The 25,492-nt window shown below is 43.0% G+C and overlaps 1 protein-coding gene across 1 annotated transcript in view; it reads left to right on the forward strand.

Annotated features, from left to right (window-relative positions):
* The window catches only part of LOC124776732 (transcription and mRNA export factor ENY2-like), a 53,059-nt gene extending 33,619 nt beyond the window's left edge, over positions 1-19,440 (forward strand). The window contains exon 3 of the mRNA XM_047251851.1: positions 19,086-19,440. Within this exon, the coding sequence (XP_047107807.1) occupies positions 19,086-19,156 (71 nt within the window). The 3' untranslated portion in view covers positions 19,157-19,440. The remainder of the gene's footprint in view (positions 1-19,085) is intronic.
* The last annotated feature ends 6,052 nt before the right edge of the window (positions 19,441-25,492 follow it).

The following is a 25,492-nucleotide window of genomic DNA, read 5'->3' on the forward strand; positions in this document are numbered from 1 at the left end:
AGCAACAAAAATCTTCGATCATTTGCCCAACAACATAAAGTGTCTGGCAGGTAGCAGATCAAGTTTTAAATCTAGCTGAAAATCATTTCCTTTGGACAACTCCTTCTATTCCATGGACAAGTTTCTGTTTCAGAAGTGGTAAAAAAAAAGTACCTCTAAATGTAGTTGCACGTGTAGAACTAAAAATTTCAGTAATATTAATATAAGCACTATTTGTGTGTGTGTGTGTGTGTGTGTGTGTGTGTGTGTGTGTGTGTGTGTGACTTGTTCCACATCATATCGATAAAATAATTGTGAAAATGATCTACAGAACATGACATAATTAAACTAACTAACTAAACTAACACCGCATGGCAACATCACATCCTTGCTACCATACGTGAGTTGGGTCTCTGGGGTCTGCTCCCAGTTTTCATCCAGAACTTCCTGTCACATGATATGTTCTGGGTTCAAGTTGGTCCTTCCCACAGTCACCCCCCCCCCCCCCCTACACACACACACACACACACACACACACACACACACACACACAGAGAGAGAGAGAGAGAGAGAGAGAGAGAGAGAGAGAGAGAGAGAGAGAGAGAGAGAGAGAATGGGGTCCCACAGAGCTTTTCTAGTAGCCTTCAGTGGTCTAGCAGCAGATGTGGGGGTCCTCAGTATCACCCTCCTTGTATGCTGAAGATTTTTGCCTGCACTGTTACTCTTGTAGTGAGGGTGTTGCTGAACATCGACTGCAAGGCGCTGTACAAAAGGCACCGGCATGGCCGCTCACGTGTGGCTTTTAATTTTCCGCCACTGAGACTGTGTCAGGCGCTTCTGTCGATGTCATACCGTTCACTCACAACCAAACCTTTACCTCATCTACCAACTACTGAAAGTGGTGGAGATTTATCGCTTTTTGGGACTTGTCTTTGATTCTCACTTGGCATGGTTTCACATCTTCACCAGCTTAAGGATAGGTACTTATAAATGGTGGAAAAATCAAATTTTTTTATGTCTTTATTAAATTCTATAGTCGTTCCTGATTACATTGATATATACATTATAGGGTTTCAAATGGAAAATGACCTATATACCAAATTTTAAAGTCAGTCATGTATACGGCCACGCCCCCTTTATTTCCGTTACAGAAACCCGTATTATTTCAAAAAGAATGTGAACTTACTGTTTCCTGTGATTATATTGTATATGTTGGTAACACTGCAGGTTCCTAGTGTCTGTAAATGATTATCTTTGCTAATATTTACTCTTGTTTTGCTGAAGCAGTTCGTTCATGTGTTACTGAATGTTTGTTACCCAAGTGCTGCATATATTTGTGGAAGTACATATCCTTTAGTGTGCAATAAATCCAAACTATGCCACACATCAAGAAATTCGATAAAAGTGAATTCCGTGGTAACCAGTTCACAAACAAAGCAAGCCACACTGTTTAAAGTAACCTATGTATCAGTTCTTCAGGGAAGAAACTCCCACATGGCACGCCTCCTGGTGATTCAAATTTTTGTGTTAACAATGACACTGTTTGTAGTGGATTTGTTGTTGTTGATGTGGGCATCTTATCTTCTTTGATAAAGGAAGTGGCGAAATGAAAATGGTGTGATGGTGTAGGCTGTCTTGAAATAACAACAAAGTAGCAGGAAGGGCTTAGCGTCAAAATTAGTTGTTCTGTGTAGATCCTGCAATAAATCTACCTTGAAAATGACTTCGAACATTGTACAAATTCGTATGATGTGAATTTGAAGTTAGTAAATGCAATGCGTGCAACAGGAAAAGGAAAAAAGGCTTCTTAAATGTTTTGTGGTTTGATGGACCTTTCTCCTCCTCCTCAAAGTAGGTTCAACAAGTACATACAAATACTTTTAGATGCCTTGACGGTTGTGTCTAAAGCATCTATGAAACATGCAGTAGAAGAAACTGTGAACATTAGTGGAACCAGGGGCATTGGTGTTGCACTTGATGGGACACGGCAATGTCGTGAACATTGTTCCTTGGATGGTGTTGTAAGTGCTACTTCTCTGGAGAATGGAAAAGTTGTTGATGTTGAGTGCTTATCTAAGTTCTGCCACACCTGTCATGGAAACACTGAAGAACATATTGAACATCAGCGTTCTAAGAATTATAATGGTTACAGTGGAGGTATGGAGTGTGATGGAGCTCTAAAAATATTTCAGAGTTCAGTGCCTGTTTGTAACGTTAGATATATGAAGTACCTAGTCGATAGGGACTCTAAAGCTTTCAATAAAATTAATGAGTTCAATGTTTATGGTGATGCGTTGGTAACGAAACTGCAGTGTTGTGGACGTGGGCAAAAGAGGATGGGTGCTAGAGTGAGGAAGCTAAGAAGAGAAATTAAAGTTTCTATCTGATGGAAAATCTCTGTCTGGCCGAGTCAGATTGGCAGAAACTGAAATAGATCTTCTTCAATTATTATGGACTGGCCATTAGACGAACTGCACCTCTGAATAATGCCACAGCAATGAGAAAAGCTGTTTGGGCCACCTACGTTCATACGTTGTCCACAGATGACCACCCTGTTCAGACTTTGCCCTAAAGGAGCAGATTCTTGGTGTGGTTACCAAAAAGCAAAATAAAGTGGTCAAATATACGATCATAAGCATTCTCCTCCTGAGCCTGTTAGGAATTAAATAAAACCAATTTTTAGAGACCTGAGTGACCCTGTTTTGCTTAGTGTCTCCATGGGGGCACTTGGAACACAAATGAAAGTTTCAACAGTCTACCAGACAGGAAGCCATCTTTCACATTACATTTATTTAACCATTGCTTATGGGAAAGATTACCCAAGAATGTTTTTGTAGGACTAAATACATTAAAAGTTTGTGGGGTTCAATGATGGGCTGATAGGAAGGTTGGAAGTCCTGAGAAATTTAGGCATAAAATGTGGCTCTAATGTGGAAGATCAATTGTTTGCATGTGACAGACAAAGGGTGCATGAAGCTGAAAGATTCACTCTTCAAGTTACCAAAGAAGCATGAAGTGCTAAAAGGAATGCCAAGAGGAAGCTTGAAGATGAAGAATTGCTGCATGATGAAGACTATGCTTCAGGAATGTTCTGAGGCACAGTTTAATTGGACTCACATCTTCATTCGCTATTTCCCACAAGTTGTATTTTTCAGAATCCAGGTACAAATATTTCCTAAAGTTTATAAAGCATTGCTCTAATTTTTTTCTGTAACTTGCAATAGTCCTTACTTATGTAGTAGACATAAGCTTTATTGCGGAATCAACTAAATTATAGAAAAAATAACATTTTTATTAGGAAAAATTACAAACATTAAAATGTAATATATTTTTTATCCTTGTAATATACATAATAGGTGGAATTAAATAGGTCTAGTACCTCAGCCATCATGTCATGCATATCTGGTAAAAATTTGGTCTCCTTCAAATGTATTACATTGGATTAAGTGGTACCTCGATTTGAGGGAGCATTTTGGGAAAAAAAATGCATAAATTTCTTTGTAATTTTTTTAATAATCCTAAGCAGGTTCAAAAATATTCAAAATACTTCTAATTTGTTTATAAAGTGTGCTGCATTACCTGATACCAACAAAAAATCTGTAAGACATATGCATTATAAACAGTGCCTGAAAGAAATAGGTGTTGAATTTTACATAATGTTGAGCCGGAAAAGTACCCTGTGTCCTGAATAAAGGTGCTTGCTCCACCTTAACACACTTCGCTGCCTGAGTGACATCAGCTGGGATGCAGATTGCACTATCATTCTGCAGCTGTACAAAGTCCTGATACAATCCTGCAGTGATTATGGGAGTCTGGCATACGGTTTGGCATTGCCCTGAGCATTGCAGATAGTGGATCCACTGTGGGGTTTGACTTGCGATAGGAGCCTTTCAAATTAGCCCTCTGAACCGCTTAGTCGTGGAGGCTGGTGTCCATCCAATGTCTATTGGATGCCAACAACAGCTTGTCATTTATGCTGCCCATGTTCACAGCTCCTTAAGCATCCAAACTACCATCTTCTCTTTTGAAACACGTTAACCCATCTCCTGCAATGGCAGCCCCAATCAGGGATCATGATTGCAATTGCATCTGGTCTATCCTCACTGAACGCCTGTTGTTTCCTCTTCCACCTCTCCTCTGGGCTCACTCCCGTACACCTCCATGGTGCATCCCTCAGCCACACCTTCGTCTTGATCTATCATAATATAAAGGCTCGGTTCAGTCAGGGGCCCTCTGCCATAAATTTTTCTCCATCCTTGGTGCATCCCATCATTCAGAAGTAGACTATACTGATGGCTGATGTTTGCTGATCATATAGGCTTTGCTTATATTCATGCAGGTCATACTGAACTGCACTCCTTGCTGATGGGTATACTGTTTTTATTGAGGAGTTGGTAGCCATTTTTTGTGCTCTTGGTATATCCATTCCTGCACTGGTGGGCCCTTTTCATCTGCAGCGACTCCTTGAGCAGTTTGCAAGCCCTCGACTAGTGCTAACCTTGCCACCCCTTGGTCGTTGCTGTGCAGGATTTCCTGTATGCCATTGAACAGTGTGGACGTTCAGTGACCTATGTGTGGACCCTGGGCAATGTCAGGATCCTGGGGAATGAACTCGTTGATAGCCTGACCAAACTGGCTACCAGTAAACTGGCTCTTGAGAAGTATTCTGGAAACAGACCTCTGATTGGTGTTATGTCATCAAGTTTCAGGTGCTTGAGATATGGAATGGCTCATTCTGATTTCACCAAACAAACTGCAGGTGATAATGATAAAGGAGACTAGAAAACTGTGGAGGTCCTTCATGCAGGCCTCTTGCAAGGATTCTACTGCCCACTGCCGGCTCTGCATCGACCATAATTGGCTGACTCGTGGTCAGCTCCTACGTAGTAAGGACTCACCCCACAGTTGTTGTGGTGCCTGTTTGACAGTAGTCCGCATTTTGCTGGACTGTCTCAACCTAGCCACCCTGTGGCCGGACCCTTAACCTCTCTGACTCACCACCCCTGTTGTTAGGAACTGATGCCCCAGTGGCTGACTTAGTTTAACTTTTACCACTCTCTTTAAGGGAGGGCTGCTCATTGAGGGGTTGGCAGAACTCTGTTGTCTCCTCTGTCCAAGTGTGTTGCAGCTGCCTTGGCTCAGTGACGCAGCCTGGTCCTCGTCCTATTTGCTCTTTTTTTTTTTCTCCTCCTCCTCCCCCCCCCCCACCCCCCCCCCCACCCCCCACCCCACTGCCCCTCTGCATCATGTGATCTGTTAGACATGTTCGTATTTTGTCTCTCTGTGCTCTGTGCTTCTCTTTCCCTGTCTGTTTTGCTAGTCTTTCCAGGGCAGTCTCAGAATAGAGTGCCTCCAGTAAGTGGTGGGACCTGGGGTATTTGTTCTCTCATTGCCCTTTGCTTTCAGGGGCTTCTGACTGCTCCCTAGGTGGAGCACCTTGCATCCCTTTCTTCCTCTGTCTCCTCTGTCTCCCTTTCTTCTTTTTGTCTGTTACCTCAGCTTCGCTGACATTGATTGATCTTGGGATTTTTCCCCCTAGGTTTTGCGCAGTACGCTATCTCTGATCCACACTCATGTAGAACTGTTTCTTAGAGGACAAAGGGACTGATAACCTATTAGCTTGGACCCTCTAAGCATCCAGCCAACCACGAGCTGACTTTGTGAACTAATTTTTTCTTTTTTTGTATTCTAGTTAGTTACTAGGGATATGTGCGAGTTTTTGTTATGGTTACGTCTATGTTGGTGTTGCTTTTATGAGAGGCTTGCAGGAAACAGTTTAGGTAATAGGTTAAAGAATTTTCTGATGAATTCTTATTTGCAATGTCAGTGGAACTTTAGCGTATCTAATTCAGTCTATAAGTAAAACAGTGGTGCTATGTGGTGTAATATCTTTATTGTTTTGGAAATTTTGTGGTTTTTGGAGATGTGGTGCAGTCTTGTAAAATGCAGTGACAGTAAATGAGTGAGCATTTGTGTATATGACACCCACTGTGGCATTTAACTTTAAGATTATTCTTTGTAAAGGGAGTTTCCTGTGTCTATTAAGCCATTAAAAATGAGGGATTTGAGGAAGTACTTATCTCCACTGTCGAGTTAACTGCAGTGCCAGACTGGGCAAGTCACTGTATACCCCACAAAATGAATACTCACAGTCCCCCAAAGTCATGCCAGTACACTGTTTCAGTGGGAGAAACTGTGACCGGTGACATCTCAGGTCTTACTTTCCAGTTACCTGCCACTATCACCAGAGCTACCACCCTAGACACAAAGTATACATTAATTTACCAACCAGACCTACCTTTTGAGATCCTGCCCAAGGAAAACCTAACCTAAACAAATGGCACACTAGACCCAATATTTCCTGGTTACATAGATCTGATGATAGCAGCATAAAATTGCCACACGACGATGGAACACATGCTCAATCATGTGAAAAAATATCGGACTAAATATCGCCACTGACTCATCACCTGAGGGACTAACACATCAGCTGCCTGTGTAATTCTAATAATAAGTACTGTGTACTGCCAAGTTACCCAAATCCCACCCTCACTTTTCTTTAACCTGCCCCCCTCCCTGGGGGCTCGCCACTCTTCGGTGGGATTGTGCTTGGCTACCACAGGGCCCCAGCATTTGGAGCATTTTTTCCCTTCTGTGCTGCATGTCTATCCTTTCGCTATTCTTTTTCGCTTCCCTTGGGGAACATGTCTGGGGCATTATTGGGAATGTTCTGCATTGTCTGTCGCTGACGCAAGAACGGTCTCACCTTTGTTTTCTGCTCCCTTTTTACCTTCCTTCATTTCCCTTCTCCTCTCATTCCTCCACTTCGGCGTTTGAGGTTCCTCTTTCATCTTCCTCCCTGTGTGTGCCTAGAGGCGGGCCCACGCATCTGACGTGATTGAGTAATGCGTAATTCTCAGCCCTGGGTTGACAGGTAAGGATTCCATGCACCCCCTGGTACAGGCCAGGCCCATGGTGGGGTGATAGCCTGATTTGCAACCTTCCCAAATTGCCGACTGGTCCCTCTCAGTTGTTCGGGAGGTGTGACCTGAGGTGTGAACAATCACCTAAGGCAGGTGCGCCCCCTTGTGAAGGGCCCCCCAGTTGGAAGGAGTGCGCTATTGAGACACTGGCAGCCATGTGGAATTTCGTGCAATGAGTCAATCATCTTCACAATCATCACCTACGAAACGAAAGCGTAATGAGGCTAATGATTCAAAGACCCTCCCCGCTACACCACAGTTCCTCATGATCTCACATACTGAAGACTGTCAGTCCTTTGCCATGGTAAATCCGTTTATTATTCAGAAAGGTGTTGATGGAATTGCCTGCTCTTGTTTACAGAATGGCACTTTGCGTTTGGAGACTACTTCTGATTCTCAAGCACAACAACTGCTTGCTGCTTCGCTTCTCCACAGCTACCCTATTCATGTCGAGGCCTATAGAACTTTGAATTCTTTCCATGGTGTCATTTACACCAGGCTGCTTGATGGTCTAACAGAGGCCAAAATCGAGTCTTACACCTCTGATCAGGGTGTCATTGCCGTCCATCGTGTAATGAAAAAGGGAGATTCCTCCTTAGTACCCACCCGTACTCTTTTTCTAACCGTTGATAGGGTGGTGCTTCTGTCAAAGATCAAAGCAGGCCATGAAATTATCACTGTCGGGCCGTACATTCTGAACCTGATGCGCTGCTACCAGTGTCATTGTTTCAACCACACTAGAACGTCTCGTCGACACCCAGCCAAATGTATAACCTGTGGTAAGGATGCCTATGAGGGTGATTGTCCGCCTCTTTCTCCCCACTGTATCAACGGGATTGTCCCATGTATCTTGATGAGCGGGCTGTCAGAGAGATCCAGGTAATGGAAAAAGTGCCTTATCCAGTTGCTCTTCAGTTACTGGTTAGTCACAAACTTGTGTTCTCTCGTCTGGCACCTATAGCTCTGTTCTTGTTACCAGTCGCTCCTTGAAGGACATGGCCATGCAGACATGCGACCTCCAATTCCGCTCTGAGGTTGTGAAATTGCCCAGTGTCAAGGTAGCATCGCCGTCCCCCTGCCCAGCTGTGCAACAAGCCGCCAAACTCTTGCCTCTTGCCTCTCGCCTTCCTCTGTCCCTCCAGCCAAACATCAGAGTCGTCCTGTAACCGGAAAGACTTGAAGAAGTCCACCAAAGACCAATGGTCTTCTCCTTCGCTGACCTGAAGATCATCTTCGATGGTGTTGCCAAGTGATACCTTAGTCTGGCCGGCCTCTGTCATGCCAGTGCGCACCACCAACCGTTTTTCAGCATTGGACTCCACAAACCAACTGCACAAGCATGCCGATGCTTCTATGGACCCTATAGAACAGGATCCTCATGCTTCTGTGCCATGTAGTAGCGACTCTTCACAGGCTGTCATTCGGCAGCCACTGAGGTGAAATCCCTACGTCTCTTCCTTCGGTCCCACAAAGAGGATTTATGGGTGCTTTAAGCATGACAGCGTCCCCTTGTACTCTGCCTTCAGGAAACGAAATTGTGTCCTCAAGACTGCTTAGAGCTCTCAAATTTCTTACCGGTTCATTTTGGCTTTCCCCCTGAGGTCAGCATTCCCATCTCATGGGGGCATCATGCTGCTCATACCGGATGGCATTCATAGTCACCCCATTACCCTGACTAGCCAACTTCAAGCTGTTGCAGTTTGCCTTTTCCTTCCCCACCTGACTTTTTCCCTCTGTACCATTTATGTCCCTCCGTCATTTGATGTCACCAGGGCAGACTTCCTTTAGCTTATTGGTCAGCTGCCTCCCCCATTTTTGCTATTTGGTGACTTTAATGCATATCACCCCCTTTGGGATTCTCCCAGGACCTGTCGGAGAGGTGCCCTCTGTGCTGACCTTCTTAACCAACTTAATCTCTTTTGCCTTAACATTTGGACCTATCCTTTTGCACTGCCCATTGTCTTGAGTGATCTGTTCTTTCTGACACCTACTCGAGCGACCATTTCCTGTGTGCTATCCATTTGCTGACCCCAACCCCATCCCGTGTACACCCAAATGGCAGCTTACTAAGGCTGACTGGCAGCTTTACTCCTCCCTGGTGACCCTCGAAGAACAAGATTTCCCCAGTTGTGATGACCAAGTGGACTATCTCATCAGCGTTATCCTTCCTGCCGCAGAACATTCCATTCCTCGCATTTCCTCTTTACCATGTCGTGTCCCAGTCCGTAGGTGGACTGAGGCATGCTGCAATGCAGTTCACGCAAGGAGACGTGCTCTCCGTGTTTTTAACCGTCGTCCTACAATGGCAAACTTCATTCATTATAAACAGATGCGTGCAAAATGTCGTTGCATTCTTCAGAATATCCAAAGAACTAGCTGGATTTCATTCACTAGTTCCTTTTAGCAATTCCACCCCTTCCTCTGTCATGGGGACGAACCTCCTACCGCTCTTTGGGACCAAGATCCATTCCCCAATTTCGGGCCTGACAGTATCAGACGATGTCATTGTGGACGCTATTGCTATCTCCAACACCTTGGGCCACCATTTTGTGGAAGTTTTGAGCTTTTCCCACTATCTCCCTGCCTTCCTCCATCAGAAACAATCGTGAGTGCTACTGTGCCACTTTTACTATGAGGGAGTTAGATCATGCTCTCAGTTCATCCCAATACTCTGCCCTGTGCCAGAAACCATCAACATTCAGATGTTGCAGCACCTTTCTCTTGCAGGCAAGCACATTCTGCTTAACACGTACAACTGCATCTGGGCAGAGGGCACATTTCCTGGAAGCTGATGTAAAGCCGCCATCATACCCATTCCTAAGCCCAGTAAGGACAAAACCTTCTTTCTAGCTACCACCCCATCTCTTACCAGCCGCACTTGCAAGGTGACGGATCATACTATTCATGCCTGGCTGGTATGGTGGCTAGAGTCTCGCAATTTACTGACGAATGCACATTGTGGATTTCGAGTGCGGTGCTCTGCAGTTGACCATCTCGTTACTTTGTCCACCCATGTCATGAATGGTTTTCTCTGCAAATCAGACTGTGGCCGTATTTTTCGATTTGAAAAAGGCCCAAGACTCCTGCGGGGAACTGGTATCCTCTGTACTCTTTACACGTCGGTCTTCCGTGGCTGCCTGCCTTGTTTCCTTCAGGAATTTTTAAAAGATCGAGGTTTCATAGTGCGTGTGGGTTCTGCCTTGTCGGACACCTTTATCGAGGAAAACGATGTGCCTCAGGGTTCCGTCGTGTGTCGTCCTCTTTGCTGTTACCATTAACTCTATAATGGCCTGCCTCCTGCTGGGTATCTCACTCCCTTTTTGTTGACAATTTTGCCATCTATTGCAGTTCTCTTTGGACCTATCCCACTGAGTGGCATCTTCAGCAGTGTCTTGATCATCTTTATTCCTTGAGCATTGACAGTGGTTTCTGCTTTTCCACTGACAAAACCGTCTGTATGAATTTCTGACTGCGCAAATGGTTCTTTGCACGATCTTTACATCGTGGACCTGTTGCCCTTCCGTTTGTTGAAACTATGAAGTTCCTGTGGCTCATAATCGATAGGAAACACTCTTGGTCCTCCCATGTGTCTTACCTGGCAGCATGCTGTACATGTTTCCTCAATGTCCTATGTATCCTCAATGGTACGTCCTGGGGTGCTGATCGAACCACTTTCCTCTGTTTGTACTGGTTCCTTGTCCTTTCAAAACTCGACTGTTGGTGTTTCGTTTATGCACCTGCATGTCCATCCCTCTTACGCCATCTCAACACTATCCACCATCATGGCATCCATTTAGCCACAGGTGCCTTTTACACTAGCCTGGTTTAGAGTCTGTATGCTGAAGCTGCTGAACTACTGCTGTGACTTTCTCCTCAGCAGATATATATGCAGTTTGTCTGCCATGCATGGCCACCCATCCTATGCCTCCTTCGTTGATTCCTTTGATTGCCAGAATGGGGTGCATCCCTCTTCTGTTACCTCCTGGAGTCCACTTTCGGCACTTGCTATGGTGGCTTAACTTCACACTACCTGGAACTTTCCTGGTGGGTGTGAGCCCTTCACCACCTTGGATTTGTGTGGAAATCCTTGTTCATCTTGGCTTTCATTTGCTTCCTAAGGACATTACTCCAGCCTTGATCTATCGCCTTCAGTTTTACAACCTTCGCATGGAACTTCACGATAGTACCTTTGTATACACTGATGGCTCTCGGACAGATGTGGGGTCGGGTGTGCCTTTGTCATTGGCACCCGTTTCTTTCGATATTGGCTACCAGCACACTACTCAGTATTTGCAGCAAAGCTCTTCGCCCTGTGTCAGGTCACGGAGTACATCCGGTGACACAGCCTTTTCAATTGTGTCCTCTGCTCAGACTCACTCAGCGTCCTTCAAAGTCTGTGTGCTGTATGCTGCCCATCCCTTTGTGCAGCAGGTCCAGGAAAACTGTCACTTGCTCTCTCTTGGTGGAGCCAATGTGATTTTTCTGTGGGTTCCTAGTCATGTCGGTCTACCAGGAAACGAGGCTGCTGACGCTGCTTTCAAGGCTGCAGTCCTTGTACCTCAGCCCACAAGTTCCTATATTCCCTCTGATGAGCTCTGTGTTACCATCTGTCAGAAGGTGGTGTCCCTTTGGCAATGCCAATGTTACTCCCTTCATGGGAATAAGCTCCAGCTTATTAAGCCTCTCCCAGCGGCTGGGACGACCGCCACTTGGCCCTCCCACCTGGAGGAGGTCATTTTAACTAGGCTGTGTATTGGGCACTGCCTTTTTAGCCATCGACATTTGATTAGTAGTGCTACCTCGCCACTTTGGCACATTGTCCACCACTTCCTGATGGAATGCCCATTTTTTAACCGTTTACATTCCTGGTTGGGATTGCCGTCTGAGTTATCGGCCGTTTTAGCAAATGATGCACAGGCTGACAACTGCATTTTACTTTTTATCCACCAAAGCAATATGGTGAAGGCCATTTAATTTTTAGTTTCAGACATCTGTTTCTGTGTGGTGTTTTTTAGCCCTTTCTCCATGTGTCTGTTTTTAGATGTCTTCTCTTATGTCACTTGGGACTGACATATAGTTGTTTAACTCCTCTGTCTGTGTGTTGTATAGTTATTGCTTGGGCGTGTACGACCCTAGTTGTTTTTTGTGCCCTAAAGCAAAACAAAACCAAACCTTTAACCTGTGGGTCTGTGGTGGTTGTCGGCACCAGTGAATACGTGCCTCAACCTCGGTGAGTGCAGTAAAATTGTGCAGAAAGGGAAGAAACAGACTCGATGTTTGTTCATCACAAGAGTGATAGTTTAGAGAATGTCATACATAAATGGAAGAAAGACAAACAAAGGGGAAAAGTTATGAAAAAGTGATATTTTTTATGCAGTAAAATGTAAAGCGTAGAAACAATTATAGAAAAAAATCAATGTCTCTGCTGCAGCCAGATTCTTAAGCAGTAATCTGTAGGTCTCGATTAATCTAAGGAGAGAGGAAATGTAGCAGCATAGAACTTTAGTGGCAAAAAAAAGCAGCCCAGAACTGTAACAGTGCCGCAGCCAATCTGCCAGTCAGACATTGCCCCTGCCAATACACCAAGTGAGCGAAAGCTACACTTATGTACCACTGTGCCTTTGTGCCAATAACTTGGCAGAAATAGGAAACATTACCGTAGGACACGATCTGATATGCCTATTTCACCAGTCAGAGCTGGTCGTTACCATCTTGCCAATTCTAATCACATAATGTAGGACATGGTCAATGTTCAGAAAGGTAGTGGACCAGCCCCTACTTGGCTCAGAATTTATCTCAAGCCTTCTCCTTTCTGTGCCTGAGGAATTCCATCTCTGCTACCACTCTGAACGTAAGGAAGTCTTTATTACTGACAGATTTGTGGCTGGTTCCCCAGGACTTTCATGTATTTTTCTCATATTTTTTCATATTTGCAGATCCAAGGGGCATACGTTCATAATATGTTTAGGACATCTGTGGATGTGGTGGAGGCTCCAATCATAACTTGCATGCCTAAATGCTGGCACAGTAGCCTACAGTTAGTTAATACAGGTTATGGTACAGTCTAATTATGTTCAGAGGCAAATGAAACCTCCGTTGTCGCACGTTAATAACTTCATTCCTTATACATCTCCCTTTCCTTGCTAAATATTCTGTGTGGGTATTGAATGTGCAGTGTTTGTCCAACTGCCTATGTAACTAGCTGCTGATTGAACACTTTCAAATTATCACCTAATTTATTTTAATGGATGGATCCCCAATAAATTTTACATTTAGTAGCATATATTTTGAGTTTTGTGGTGTCATCTTGAATCACAGCTGCGATTTCTAGCAAATCACAACTCTTGGTGTACACTAAGAGTAACAAGTCATCAACTTTTGCAACAACTCCTGACAATTTGTGACTGTTTTGTAATCTATCCAGGTGTCTATACTTTTTTATCTGCAATGTTGATTAATTTTCTCACCTCATTAATTGCATTCTCAGTACATTTACCCTTCCTGAATCCACATTGGGCTTTTAATACCATTAGAATCGTGTATCATTTTAATATTCTGATTAGTTCTCTTCCAAAATCTTTCCAGGTACATCTGTTGTTATACTGTGCTTTTCACCACTATAGGTACTCACCTACATGCAAAGAAAGGGAACTCATGAGCAAACTGATGGCCACATCCCATGCTTTACTTAAACCACAGCCTTGCAGTATTTGCGTATTTGTTAGATATACTACATGTCACATTCAAACAGTATGCAATAAACATCATAGTTGCAGCATTCTAGATTATCTTTTGCGCAGCATAATAGACTTTTTAGTTTAATTGGAAGCCACAATTTTAAGGTATTCTTCTGACCATCCCAGAAATGGCACCAGTGTTTGAAAGGTTGAAGATTCTTTCTTCTTCCTTGCTCTTGTTTCTCACTGCAACTGGTGTTGACTTGTATTGCTCACTCAACTTGTTTTTCTGAGTAACCATTCTTTTTTACAACTTATCTCAGGTATTGCAATTCTTCATTGAAACTGTCCTAGCCCGACACCAAATATGTGTTCTCTGGACGAAAGTTCGGCACACGAACTTCTGAGATTCTTCTGTTGCTGAATGGCACCAGGAAACAACAAAGATAGACAAAATACAATACCATTGTGTTAGAATCTGCAGTGGAGTAACACCAGTTTTACGTCCAAAACAACTTGTTTTCGTACAAATGAGCCCTTGCTTAATAAATCAATTGAGACTACTTATATGGAGCACTGCTGTACCATGTGCTGTGTATGCACTTACACGCCCTCTCGTCAGAAGTGGCTGCATAGTATGTGCACCAGATTAAAAAAAAGAGAACTGTGTTTTCCAGTATGCGGACTTAAGCTCTGAATTTTTATGGTATAATGGACTGAAACTTCCCACTTTTTCCTCAGATAAGAAAATCAGTGTTCTTGGGTACAGCAAAATCCCAGGGAGAATCTAAATTCCTAAGCCTCCAGTACCTAGTAATTAGCTGACAAGAGCTTCTTTGGCCCAGTTACTGTTTCTCCATTGAATCAAAATGTGTGCTACTGAGTAGTAAACAGCACTTATTGTACACACTGCATGGAATTCCTTTTTCTCAGCTACTAGTTGCCTGCAAAATTCATCTGCTCCTCAGGCACCAAACATTAACAACGCATTCAGTAGTTACCAGCTGTGATTCAAATATTTGCTAGTGATTGAAAATAACATATCAGCCATTAGTAGCTGTCATATTCATTTAGCCTAATCCCCGAGCAGAATAGTCATATGCTTTCCTCAGAGGCAGCTTGAACTGAAAGAGATCCTGATGATGGCTTACTCATTAAGTATGCTGCCAGCTCTCAAAACACTGTCCTGTGACAGGATGACATTCATCTCCTGAACATAATGCATAGGGTAATTTGAACTGCAGCAGTATGGAAAGCCTGCGAACTTTTTATTGGGATACCTGGATGCCAAAGCATCCAACAAATGACTGGATCTCCTTGCAAGGTATGCAAGAAATAGTAGGCTGTTACTTATCCCACATTTCAGTGCATGCAACTATGTCAATGAAGTTAAAATGAGGGCTAGAATTTATGGAAAGAAAGAATGGGAAAAAAAGTGAGCCAGAGTGGTTACCAGTACTGTAAGCTACAACCTGCTGCCTTGACAAGAGGATTGTGGTCCACAGATTGGATATGCCATGGACAGTGCCTAATCTCCATCTGAATGGTGTTCTGTCACGAAAACTTAGGTCATTTTTGCAGGATATGTCTTAGGAGCTGCCTAACTTGTTCATGTGACTCAATATCAGAGAATGAGATTTCAAGCACCTGTTTTTGTGTGAACAGTATTGTAACTAATAAAAACTTTGTGCAAGAGACTAAGTAAACCAAAACACTAGTTTTCCACAAGATATTACCAATATCTTAAAGTATGTGTTCTGAGGTTGTTACCGTATTTACTCGAATCCAAGCCGCACCTGAAAAATGAGACTGGAAATCAAGGGAAAAAAATTCCCTAAGCCGCACCTGCAATTTGAGACTCGAAATTCAAGGGGAGAGAAGAGTTTTAGACCCCACATCCAAATCGAAACAAAGTTGGCCCATTGTAACATGAGACATAGTTTAGGTCGAATGGATGAAGATACAGCTACAGTAGTTTCGTTCGAGTCGTAACCTTAGTAGTTAAGCTTTACCAGGTAGCCATTGCTATGTGTCAGGTGCTCCATCCGTATTTATACAGATACCCTTCCTTCTTCACGTGCTACGTCTGGTTTGATTCGATTGCTTGTTTTTTCTTTGACCTGATAAGTGCTGTTCTCTTTGTTATAGGTGTTTACGTCACTCTAAGCTGAAAATGCATTATTGTATTGTGCCATGCATTGTTTGTCGCATTCTAATGATGAGTATTTAGACCTGTCGCCGCTCGTGGCATGGCTTGCTTTTGTGCGCGCTACCGCCACTTACAATAAAAAAAGAGGAATTGTCTCATAAGCTAAACAATGGCAAGAGACTATTTGTTGTTACTTACACTGCTGCTTTCTTTGATAATGATCAACAAGAAACAAATAATAGACTTCATGTGATAGATGATGTTCTGAACGAGAGTTAGCGAAAGTTTTTCTCTGTTAGAAAATCTTTGCAGACGCCTCTTTAGTAAATTACATTCTGCACAGAAATTAGTCATCTCAGATTTAAAAATCTATTCAGTTACCGTGCTTCATTTCTGATTGTATCACTATTCAGCATAAGAATAATACGAATACAAACATGACATGATATGTACATTCTTCCACCTTTGCAGTTATCACTCTAGCTTCGTAGTTTATTGGGCAGACAGGATTTAAACAAGATAGCAGCAAACACGAAAGAATACATGGCATAATGTTTACATTCATGTTATTCTTATGGTGAAGAGAATACTGCATGTGATTCACGATTCATAAAAGCCCCTATTAGCAACCATATCTTGTCACAGCTAGGAAAAAATTCAGAACGCGGAGTTGGCCATATTGACATACATCCCAAGCAGTCTTGCAAGTCAGATTTTCGTAGTAGATTTTTAGTGATGACTTCAAATGCAGTGACAGTGTGTGTTGTTGTTGTCTTCTGTTCGTAGACTGGGTTGATGCAGCTCTCCACTGTTTTTTATCCTGTGCAATGCAGAGTAGCAACACTCATCAAATAGGAATGAAAATAACTTACAAATTAAACTCTGAAATTTAAAACAAAATTTTATTAGGTTTGTAATACATCTTACACCAAACGTTTAAAATATCAGTCACGATTCTGAATCACTATTATTCGATTCTTTGTCGCTCATTTCTTCACACAGTTCATCGTCCTCCGTACCATCTAGAGTCTAGTGCATTGGATATCGAACATTTTTTTAAATGCTTGTTGCACAGTCTGATTTGGAACACACTTCCATGCATCATAAATCCATTGGCACGCTTGCGACAAACTTGCTCGTTTTACACGTCCTGTTGGTGTTGGTTGTCTGTCGCTTTTCGAAAGCCAGTCTGTGTACATGTATTTAAGCTTGTCCTTAAATGGTTTATTCAAACATACGTCAAGTGGTTGCAGAATTGACGTCATCCCGCCTGGAATTACTGCCAAGTCCGTTTTGCTTTCCTCTAATTTTCGTTTTGCTGCAGGTGTTGTCAGGCCTTCGTACGCATCTAATAACAACAGACTGTGTAAACCAAGCATTGCACCAGGACGCCGATTCCACACACGCCCAATCCATTCCAGCACCATGTCCTCCGAAAACCACCCGGTTTCGTTTGCTCGTGCAATTTGTTCTTTGGAAACACTTCTTTCGCTTGAAAACTATGAATGGAGGTAATTTATGTCCATCTGCAGTGAAAGCAAGCATGATGGGCATCCGCTGTTTTTTCACCCCCCTGATGTAAGAACACTTCTTTCTTTCCTTTGGCGTCAACCGTATAATTTGACGGCATGTCAAAGTATACGGGAGTTTGGTCAGCATTTCTTATCTGACCAAGAAGGTATTGCTTTTCTGTGCGCTGCCTAATTATGGAGCACTGAAATTCCACAAGTTTTTCTTCTTAACTTTTCGGCAGCTTCTGTGCAACTGAAGTTCACCTCCGAAGTGAAAAAACCCAGCGCTTCATAAACAGATCAATCCAGCTGCGACTAGCTTTAAATTTTTTGACTTTTTGCTCTCTAGCAGTTTCATCTGACTACATTTTTAAAATTTCGGCGTTCACAGGCGGGGATTTCTGATGCTGTTCCTTAACAAATTCATTTAAAATCACTTCTAGTGCATGATATCGGCCACACTTTGGCGCACTAAATGCTTTCCTGCTACGTGAGCATTCAAATAATTTGTGTCTCTGCAGTCGCCATCCCCTGACGTTGCTCTCGTCAATCTCGTATCGCAGATCAGCAGCACGATTAGAACTTTGTTCCCCAAAAGAAATAACTCCCCTCTTGGATTTGGCACTATAATGAAAGCGCCTCATTATGGTTCACTAACACCAACAAGCACTTCACAAAATTACCCGAAACAATAGGTGCCGCTATGTGAAATCTTAATGAGCCCCAGCGTATCGACTCGTGCAACAATACTAAAGCCTTGTGAATTGTTGGTACTTTTGTGTAAATAAATTTATTTTTGTTGCTACGAATATTTGTAATGCTGCTACATTCGAAGATGAACAATACGGAACTTCTATTTACTTCGTTGGATAATGTATGAAAATGCAGTGGTCAAAACTCAGGGCGGAGAAAAAAAGCACGCCTTCTACCATTTTTTAAATTTATCTACTGACACACAGGTTTTGGCGCCAGTCTTTGTGCCTGCAAAGCATGCCTGTTAGTTGAAGACGTGGCCGGATGCCCTTCCTGCCACCACCCCGTACCCCCCCAGGAAGGAATTAGTGTACCCCAACTGTGTGCGACTAGTGTAATCCATGGAATAGTGCAAAAGTGTTCAGATGTCTGTGAGCCGTATAACTGAAGCGATACATGGGGACCAGCCCAGTATTCACCTAGGGGGATGAGGAAAACCGCCTAAAAACCACATCCAGGCTGGTAGGCACACTGGCCCTCATTGTTAATCCGCCGGGCGGATTTGATCTGGGGCTGGCGCGCCTACCCGAGCCAAGGAAGCAGCGCATTAGCGCGCTCGGCTAACCTGGCGGGTCAAAGCATGCCTGTGTAGCGCTACATATATTAGACGGCAGAAGTTATTTGTGGCAGCACATACCAACATTTTTCAGAACTTATGCTTACTTTTCTCTCGAATCTAAGCCGCAGGCGGTTTTTTTGATTACAAAAACCGGAAAATAGTGCGGCTTATATTCGAGAAAATACGGTGGATACAGATAAAAGTGAGACTACTTTTATGGAGCGCTGCTATACCATGTGCTGTGTAGGCACTTACACACCCTCTCATCAGAAGTGGCTGTATAGTATGCGCACCAGATTAAAAAAGGGTACTATGTTTTCCAGTATGTAGACATAAGCTCTGAATTTTTTTGGTATAATGGATTGAAACTTTTACTTTTTTCTTCACATAAGAAAGTCAGTGTTCTTAATGTGTAACTGTTGAATTTATAAAGTGTGCCAAGTATTTTATTTAATGTCTATTACATTGTTTCAGCTTTGGTACCAGATGCTGTGAAGAAAGAACTCCTACAGAAAATTAAAAATCATTTTTCACAAGCTTTATAAAGTAAGAGCTCATTTGTACCAAAACAGGTTGTTTTGGACATAAAACTGGTGTGCATTGCAGCAGGCAAAATAGTGTGCTCTGGAAAGAAGTTGTATACCCTAGAAATATCATCTAAATTGTGTTGATCAGGCAGAAATTGTCAAGCGAATGAATTTAACTTCTGCGGACAACTGCAAAAATGCCATTTACTAGCAAGGAAACTGTCACTATGTTACTGAATACACTTTAGTAATTGTTAGGTATGGAAATTTACAGAATGTGAATAAAGTGCTGTGTGACTGTAGTGGACATTGAAGTTTTTAACTCTCAGCAGATATAAGATGAATTTATGATGAACAGATACGTGTGCTAGATACAATTTTTTATCTCTAATTTGTATGGGCAATGCACAAGGATATTGTTCATTGCCACTTAGTCTATCTAGATGATTGTTTTTCCTACTAAATATGATTCACAACAATTTGTGAAGCTTTCATGTCAACAGTCATTTGTAAGGTTTTTAATTAATGAGTTTATTGGATCAGTTAAAACATACTTACTGAGAAACTTTTTCTTTTCTGTATTTACTGTGTCTAAGCATTATGGCATGAAAACCCCATTCATTGTGTGTAAAAACCTAGGACTCAATACAATAAATACTATTCCAGGTAGCTATTGCTTTAGCAAGAGTGTCAATTTGAGTAGCATGATCTGCGGTAAAATGGGTAAATTTAATCCAAGCAGCAGCTCTTCTGGGGTGGCTGTTTCAATGGAAATTGTAAAAGCTTTAATGCAGATAATTAGAACAATCTGTGTTCCACTTGTTATGAACATCAACTATTAGAGAATCCTTTGTGAATACAAAATTGTGGTTCTTCACCAAACACATCGAAGATAAGTTTGGTGAAGTTGCAGCTGTAGAGGTGAGGGAAGTTTTCTATTTTAACCAGGACAGTACAAAAATCTGTTTAGTCAGAGGCTCATCAATCTTGCAGTATACTAGTCTGTTACTCTTCACAAAAAAATCGAATGTGGCTGCTGGAGCTCACATTTCATTGTGATCTGACACTACAAAACAGTGAAGAACTGCAGGCCAGCTTAACTCACTTAGGTGCTCACCGTGTTTGTCAGATCCAACAAGGACACTGCCTGTGACTGGTTGAGGTATTGACACATCGGTGTGATGTTAAATCCTACATTTAAAGTGCCTAGGATTTGGGCATGTCCTCCCACTGCACCAATCTTATTTCTGGGAACTGTGGAAGGACAGTGTATGAAGGAATACCAGATTAACAACCACCAATATGCGTGAACTGCTTGGAACAACACTTAACTTTATTCACTGACCTGTCTTCACATTCAAAAATAAAGATATGAGACGTGTTTTTTAAGTAAGTACTGTTTTGAAATTTAAAAAAGACATGCTAAGATATCGCAATAATTCTATTTTTTCATGGAAGCCTGTACCTTAATCTACTCACTGACGCCATTACAGTCTGATTCTTCCTTGTTTACATTGTGTACTGAGTATTTAAGATGCCTCCAATAATCGTGAGTCCCACTGACTGTGAAGTATGGGCTGTTATAAGATTTCTTAGTGCTAAATGCCTAAAAGCGATTGATATTCATCATGAGATCTGTGCAGTTTATGGATAAAACATTGTGAGTGATGGAATAGTAAGAAGGTGGGTGAGAGCATTTAAAGATGGCCACACAAATGTGCATGATGAACAACAGAGTGGGTGTCCTTCGGTCGTTAATGAAAGTTTGGTGCAAGAAGTGGACAATAAGGTGAGGGAAAACACACACTTTGATTTCCTCATTGCGGGATGACTTTCCTAATGTTTCGCTTAGTGTTTTGTATGGCATTGGCCAGCCGGAGTGGCCGTGCGGTTCTAGGCGCTACAATCTGGAGCCGAGTGACCGCTACGGTCGCAGGTTCGAATCCTACCTTGGGCATGGATGTGTGTGATGTCCTTAGGTTGGTTAGGTTTCAGTAGTTCTAGGGGACTGATGACATCAGAAGGTAAGTCCCATAGTGCTCAGAGCCATTTTGTATGGCATTGTGACTGAGCACTTGAATTACCGAAAATTGTGCGCACGTTGAGTACCGAAAATGTTGACGGATGTGCACGAAACAAAACATGTAGACAGTGCATTGACTTTCCTTGAGTGGTATCACGACGATGGTGATGATTTCTTAACCACATTGTTACGGGCGATGAAACGTGGGTGGCCTATGTCACACCAGAATCAAAGCAACAGTCCATGGAAGTTGAGCAAGAGCATCGTTTTGCTGCAAGACAATGCCCATCCGCATCTTTTCAATGGGAAAGTCTAGATCATCTTCCGTACAGCCCCGATCTTGCGCCCAGTGACTACCATCTGTTCCTGCACTTGAAGAAACACCTGTACGGTCACTTCTTCAAAACAATCTCGAAGTCAAAACAGTGGTGATGCAGTGGTTAACAAGTCAGGCGGCAGACTTCTATGAGGAGGGTATTCAAAAACTGGTACAATGTTAGGAGAAGTGCCTCAGTATTGACAGAAATTATGTAAAAAGTAGATTAAGGTACAGGCTTTCGTGTAAAAATAAATTATTGAGATATCTTACCATGTCTTTTTTTTTTAATTTCAAAATGGTACATACTTAAAAAACACACCTCGTATTAAAGAATTAAAAATTCTCAGCTCTCTGCCTTGTCAAGATGCTGCAAAGAAATGTGAAAGTCTCCGCCAGGTCAATATGACTTTGTGGTAACAGTAAAATTAGATACAACTGCGGCGAAGCCACTAAGTGTTTGTGCTCCAGGTCTTTTCCACAATAAGACAGACTGCCCACCAAAGGGTGAAGACATCCCACACTCAGTCTAAAAACATCCTTCATTAGTGAACACCTCTACACCAGTGCAGCAGCAGCACTCCCAGAATCTCCCAGGAAAGGAAACATAACACAGTGTCCTCTTTCTAGACTGAAGCAGAACTGCAACCTGTCACCAATCAGTGGCAGAAAAAAAAGCTAGCAGTTGTGAGAACAGTGCATTGTATGTAGTCAGGAAATTCTTGCAGGAACAAAACCTCAGAGACAATAAGATAAAACCAAAAGTGAAACCTGACTGTGCAGCTTTGGCTGCCTTTGACCCCATTTAGTTCTAGTGTTAGTTTATGTTGTACACATGGAACACCAGGTAAATCATGAATATCAATTGACATTCTCCTATGGAACTTAAACAGAAACTTACTTCATGGTGTTACTACCTTGGAACTGTATGGCTTTTGTCAACTAGGTGTGCAGTGACAGCTCTTCTCTGTGTGTCTTGTTATCTTTGTGGCAAGAAAAGAAACTAGGCTCTTAGAAAATAAGAATATATCCATAACAAACTATAACACATAGAATAAGAACAGTGTGAATGCTAACAGTGCCTGGGAAGTCTGTTCATTTGTACATTCGGATACCTTTAATATGTTGACTGCCACACACATGATCATGGATGCTTCTCTGCCAGGCCAGGGACACTGTGTTAGCTGTGAGGGTGTGCTGTTGCTGCTGATGGGGACATGGAATCAGGTGTGAAGCCTGATGGTGGTAAATATGTTAATACTACGCGACACCTATATTACACCACATGTGGAGATTACATCAAGAGATACAATAGGTCTAGTGAAATAGGTTCTTCCACCACGTTTATTACAGAGCCTCAACTCAAAGCCCATGGCACATTCTCTACCACAGACCACATAAATTGGTGCCCAGCCCTTGCTTCCTTATTTCATTGGAAAACTTACAATGATCTATGCAACAGTGATCATTTTTCCAGTCTCTTCTTAACCATCAACCAACAGAAAACAAGATCACCTAGAAAAGTTTACTGATTGGTTTTCAGTGCCAAATTAGTGTTTGAAGTTAACAAACAGAGCGGAAGAGAGAAGAGTAAACCCCTGATTCTTTAAAGAATCAAATTCCCTGTATAAAACAGCTTCAGACATGTGATTAATCCACCAATGAGTTAATGTGCTGAATATTCGACTTTGAGCCTGTGAGAGAGAGAAGTATTGGAAAGGTTGGAAATTATGCTTAAAGATTTTTTGAAGTCGGTAAGTGCCTCCATTCTCATTTGGCTCGAAGGTGCCTACAAACTTCTTCTGTAATTGGTCGTTTCAAGGTGTGGCAGGGGGCGAAAGGCATTCCGGAGGGCTGAACGGAAAGCCTCTCCAGTTTGTCTGACGAACCGGTTTCAGGCTCTGTCTCAGGCTGATACTGATCTTCGGCCTGACATGGCTGCTTGTCCTGTTCCAGAGGTTGCCCCTCAGTCTGCAAGATCCGGGCAGTCGCAGAGGGTGGGCTTACTGGTAGTTGGGAGCTCCAACGTCAGGCGCGTAATGGGGCCCCTTAGGGAAATGGCAGCAAGAGAGGGGAAGAAAACCAATGTGCACTCCGTGTGCATACCGGGGGGAGTCATTCCAGATGTGGAAAGGGTCCTTCCGGATGCCATGAAGGGTACAGGGTGCACCCATCTGCAGGTGGTCGCTCATGTCGGCACCAATGATGTGTGTCGCTATGGATCGGAGGAAATCCTCTCTGGCTTCCGGCGGCTATCTGATTTGGTGAAGACTGCCAGTCTCGCTACCGGGATGAAAGCAGAGCTCACCATCTGCAGCATCGTCGACAGGACTGACTGCAGACCTTTGGTACAGAGCCGAGTGGAGGGTCTGAATCAGAGGCTGAGACGGTTCTGCGACCGTGTGGGCTGCAGATTCCTCGACTTGCGCCATAGGGTGGTGGGGTTTCGGGTTCCGCTGGATAGGTCAGGAGTCCACTACACGCAACAAGCGGCTACACGGGTAGCAGGGGTTGTGTGGCGTGGGCTGGGCGGTTTTTTAGGTTAGATGGCCTTGGGCAAGTACAGAAAGGGCAACAGTCTCAACGGGTGCGGGGCAAAGTCAGGACATGCGGGGAACAAGCAGCAATCGGTATTGTAATTGTCAACTGTCGAAGCTGCGTTGGTAAAGTACCGGAACTTCAAGCGCTGATAGAAAGCACCGAAGCTGAAATCGTTATAGGTACAGAAAGCTGGCTTAAGCCAGAGATAAATTCTGCCGAAATTTTTACAAAGGTACAGACGGTGTTTAGAAAGGATAGATTGCATGCAACGGGTGGTAGGGACAGAGCATCGAGTGACATTATACTGAGTGCACTATCCGAAAATTACCTCGAGCAATTAAACAGAGAACCGACTCGTGGAGATAACATATTGGACCTACTGATAACAAACAGACCCGAACTTTTCGAATCTGTATGTACAGAGCAGGGAATCAGTGATCATAAGGCCGTTGCAGCATCCCTGAATATGGAAGTTAATAGGAATATAAAAAAAGGGAGGAAGGTTTATCTGTTTAGCAAGAGTAATAGAAGGCAGATTTCAGACTACCTAACAGATCAAAACGAAAATTTCTGTTCCGACACTGACAATGTTGAGTGTTTATGGAAAGAGTTCAAGGCAATCGTAAAATGCGTTTTAGACAGGTACGTGCCGAGTAAAACTGTGAGGGACGGGAAAAACCCACCGTGGTACAACAACAAAGTTAGGAAACTACTGCGAAAGCAAAGAGAGCTCCACTCCAAGTTTAAACGCAGCCAAAACCTCTCAGACAAACAGAAGCTAAACGATGTCAAAGTTAGCGTAAGGAGGGCTATGCGTGAAGCGTTCATTGAATTCGAAAGTAAAATTCTATGTACCGACTTGACAGAAAATCCTAGGAAGTTCTGGTCTTACGTTAAATCAGTAAGTGGCTCGAAACAGCATATCCAGACACTACGGGATGATGATGGCATTGAAACAGAGGATGACTCGCGTAAAGCTGAAATACTAAACACCTTTTTCCAAAGCTGTTTCACAGAGGAAGACCGCACTGCAGTTCCTTCTCTAAATCCTCGCACAAACGAAAAAATGGCTGACATCGAAATAAGTGTCCAAGGAATAGAAAAGCAACTGGAATCACTCAATAGAGGAAAGTCCACTGGACCTGACGGGATACCAATTCGATTCTACACAGAGTACGCGAAAGAACTAGCCCCCCTTCTAACAGCTGTGTACCGCAAGTCTCTAGAGGAACGGAGGGTTCCAAATGATTGGAAAAGAGCACAGATAGTCCCAGTCTTCAAGAAGGGTCGTCGAGAAGATGCGCAAAACTATAGACCTATATCTCTTACGTCGATCTCTTGTAGAATTTTAGAACATGTTTTTTGCTCGCGTATCATGTCATTTCTGGAAACCCAGAATCTACTATGTAGGAATCAACATGGATTCCGGAAACAGCGATCGTGAGAGACCCAACTCGCCTTATTTGTTCATGAG

Source organism: Schistocerca piceifrons, chromosome 2 (genome assembly GCF_021461385.2).
Source record: "Schistocerca piceifrons isolate TAMUIC-IGC-003096 chromosome 2, iqSchPice1.1, whole genome shotgun sequence".
Lineage (NCBI taxonomy): Eukaryota > Metazoa > Arthropoda > Insecta > Orthoptera > Acrididae > Schistocerca > Schistocerca piceifrons.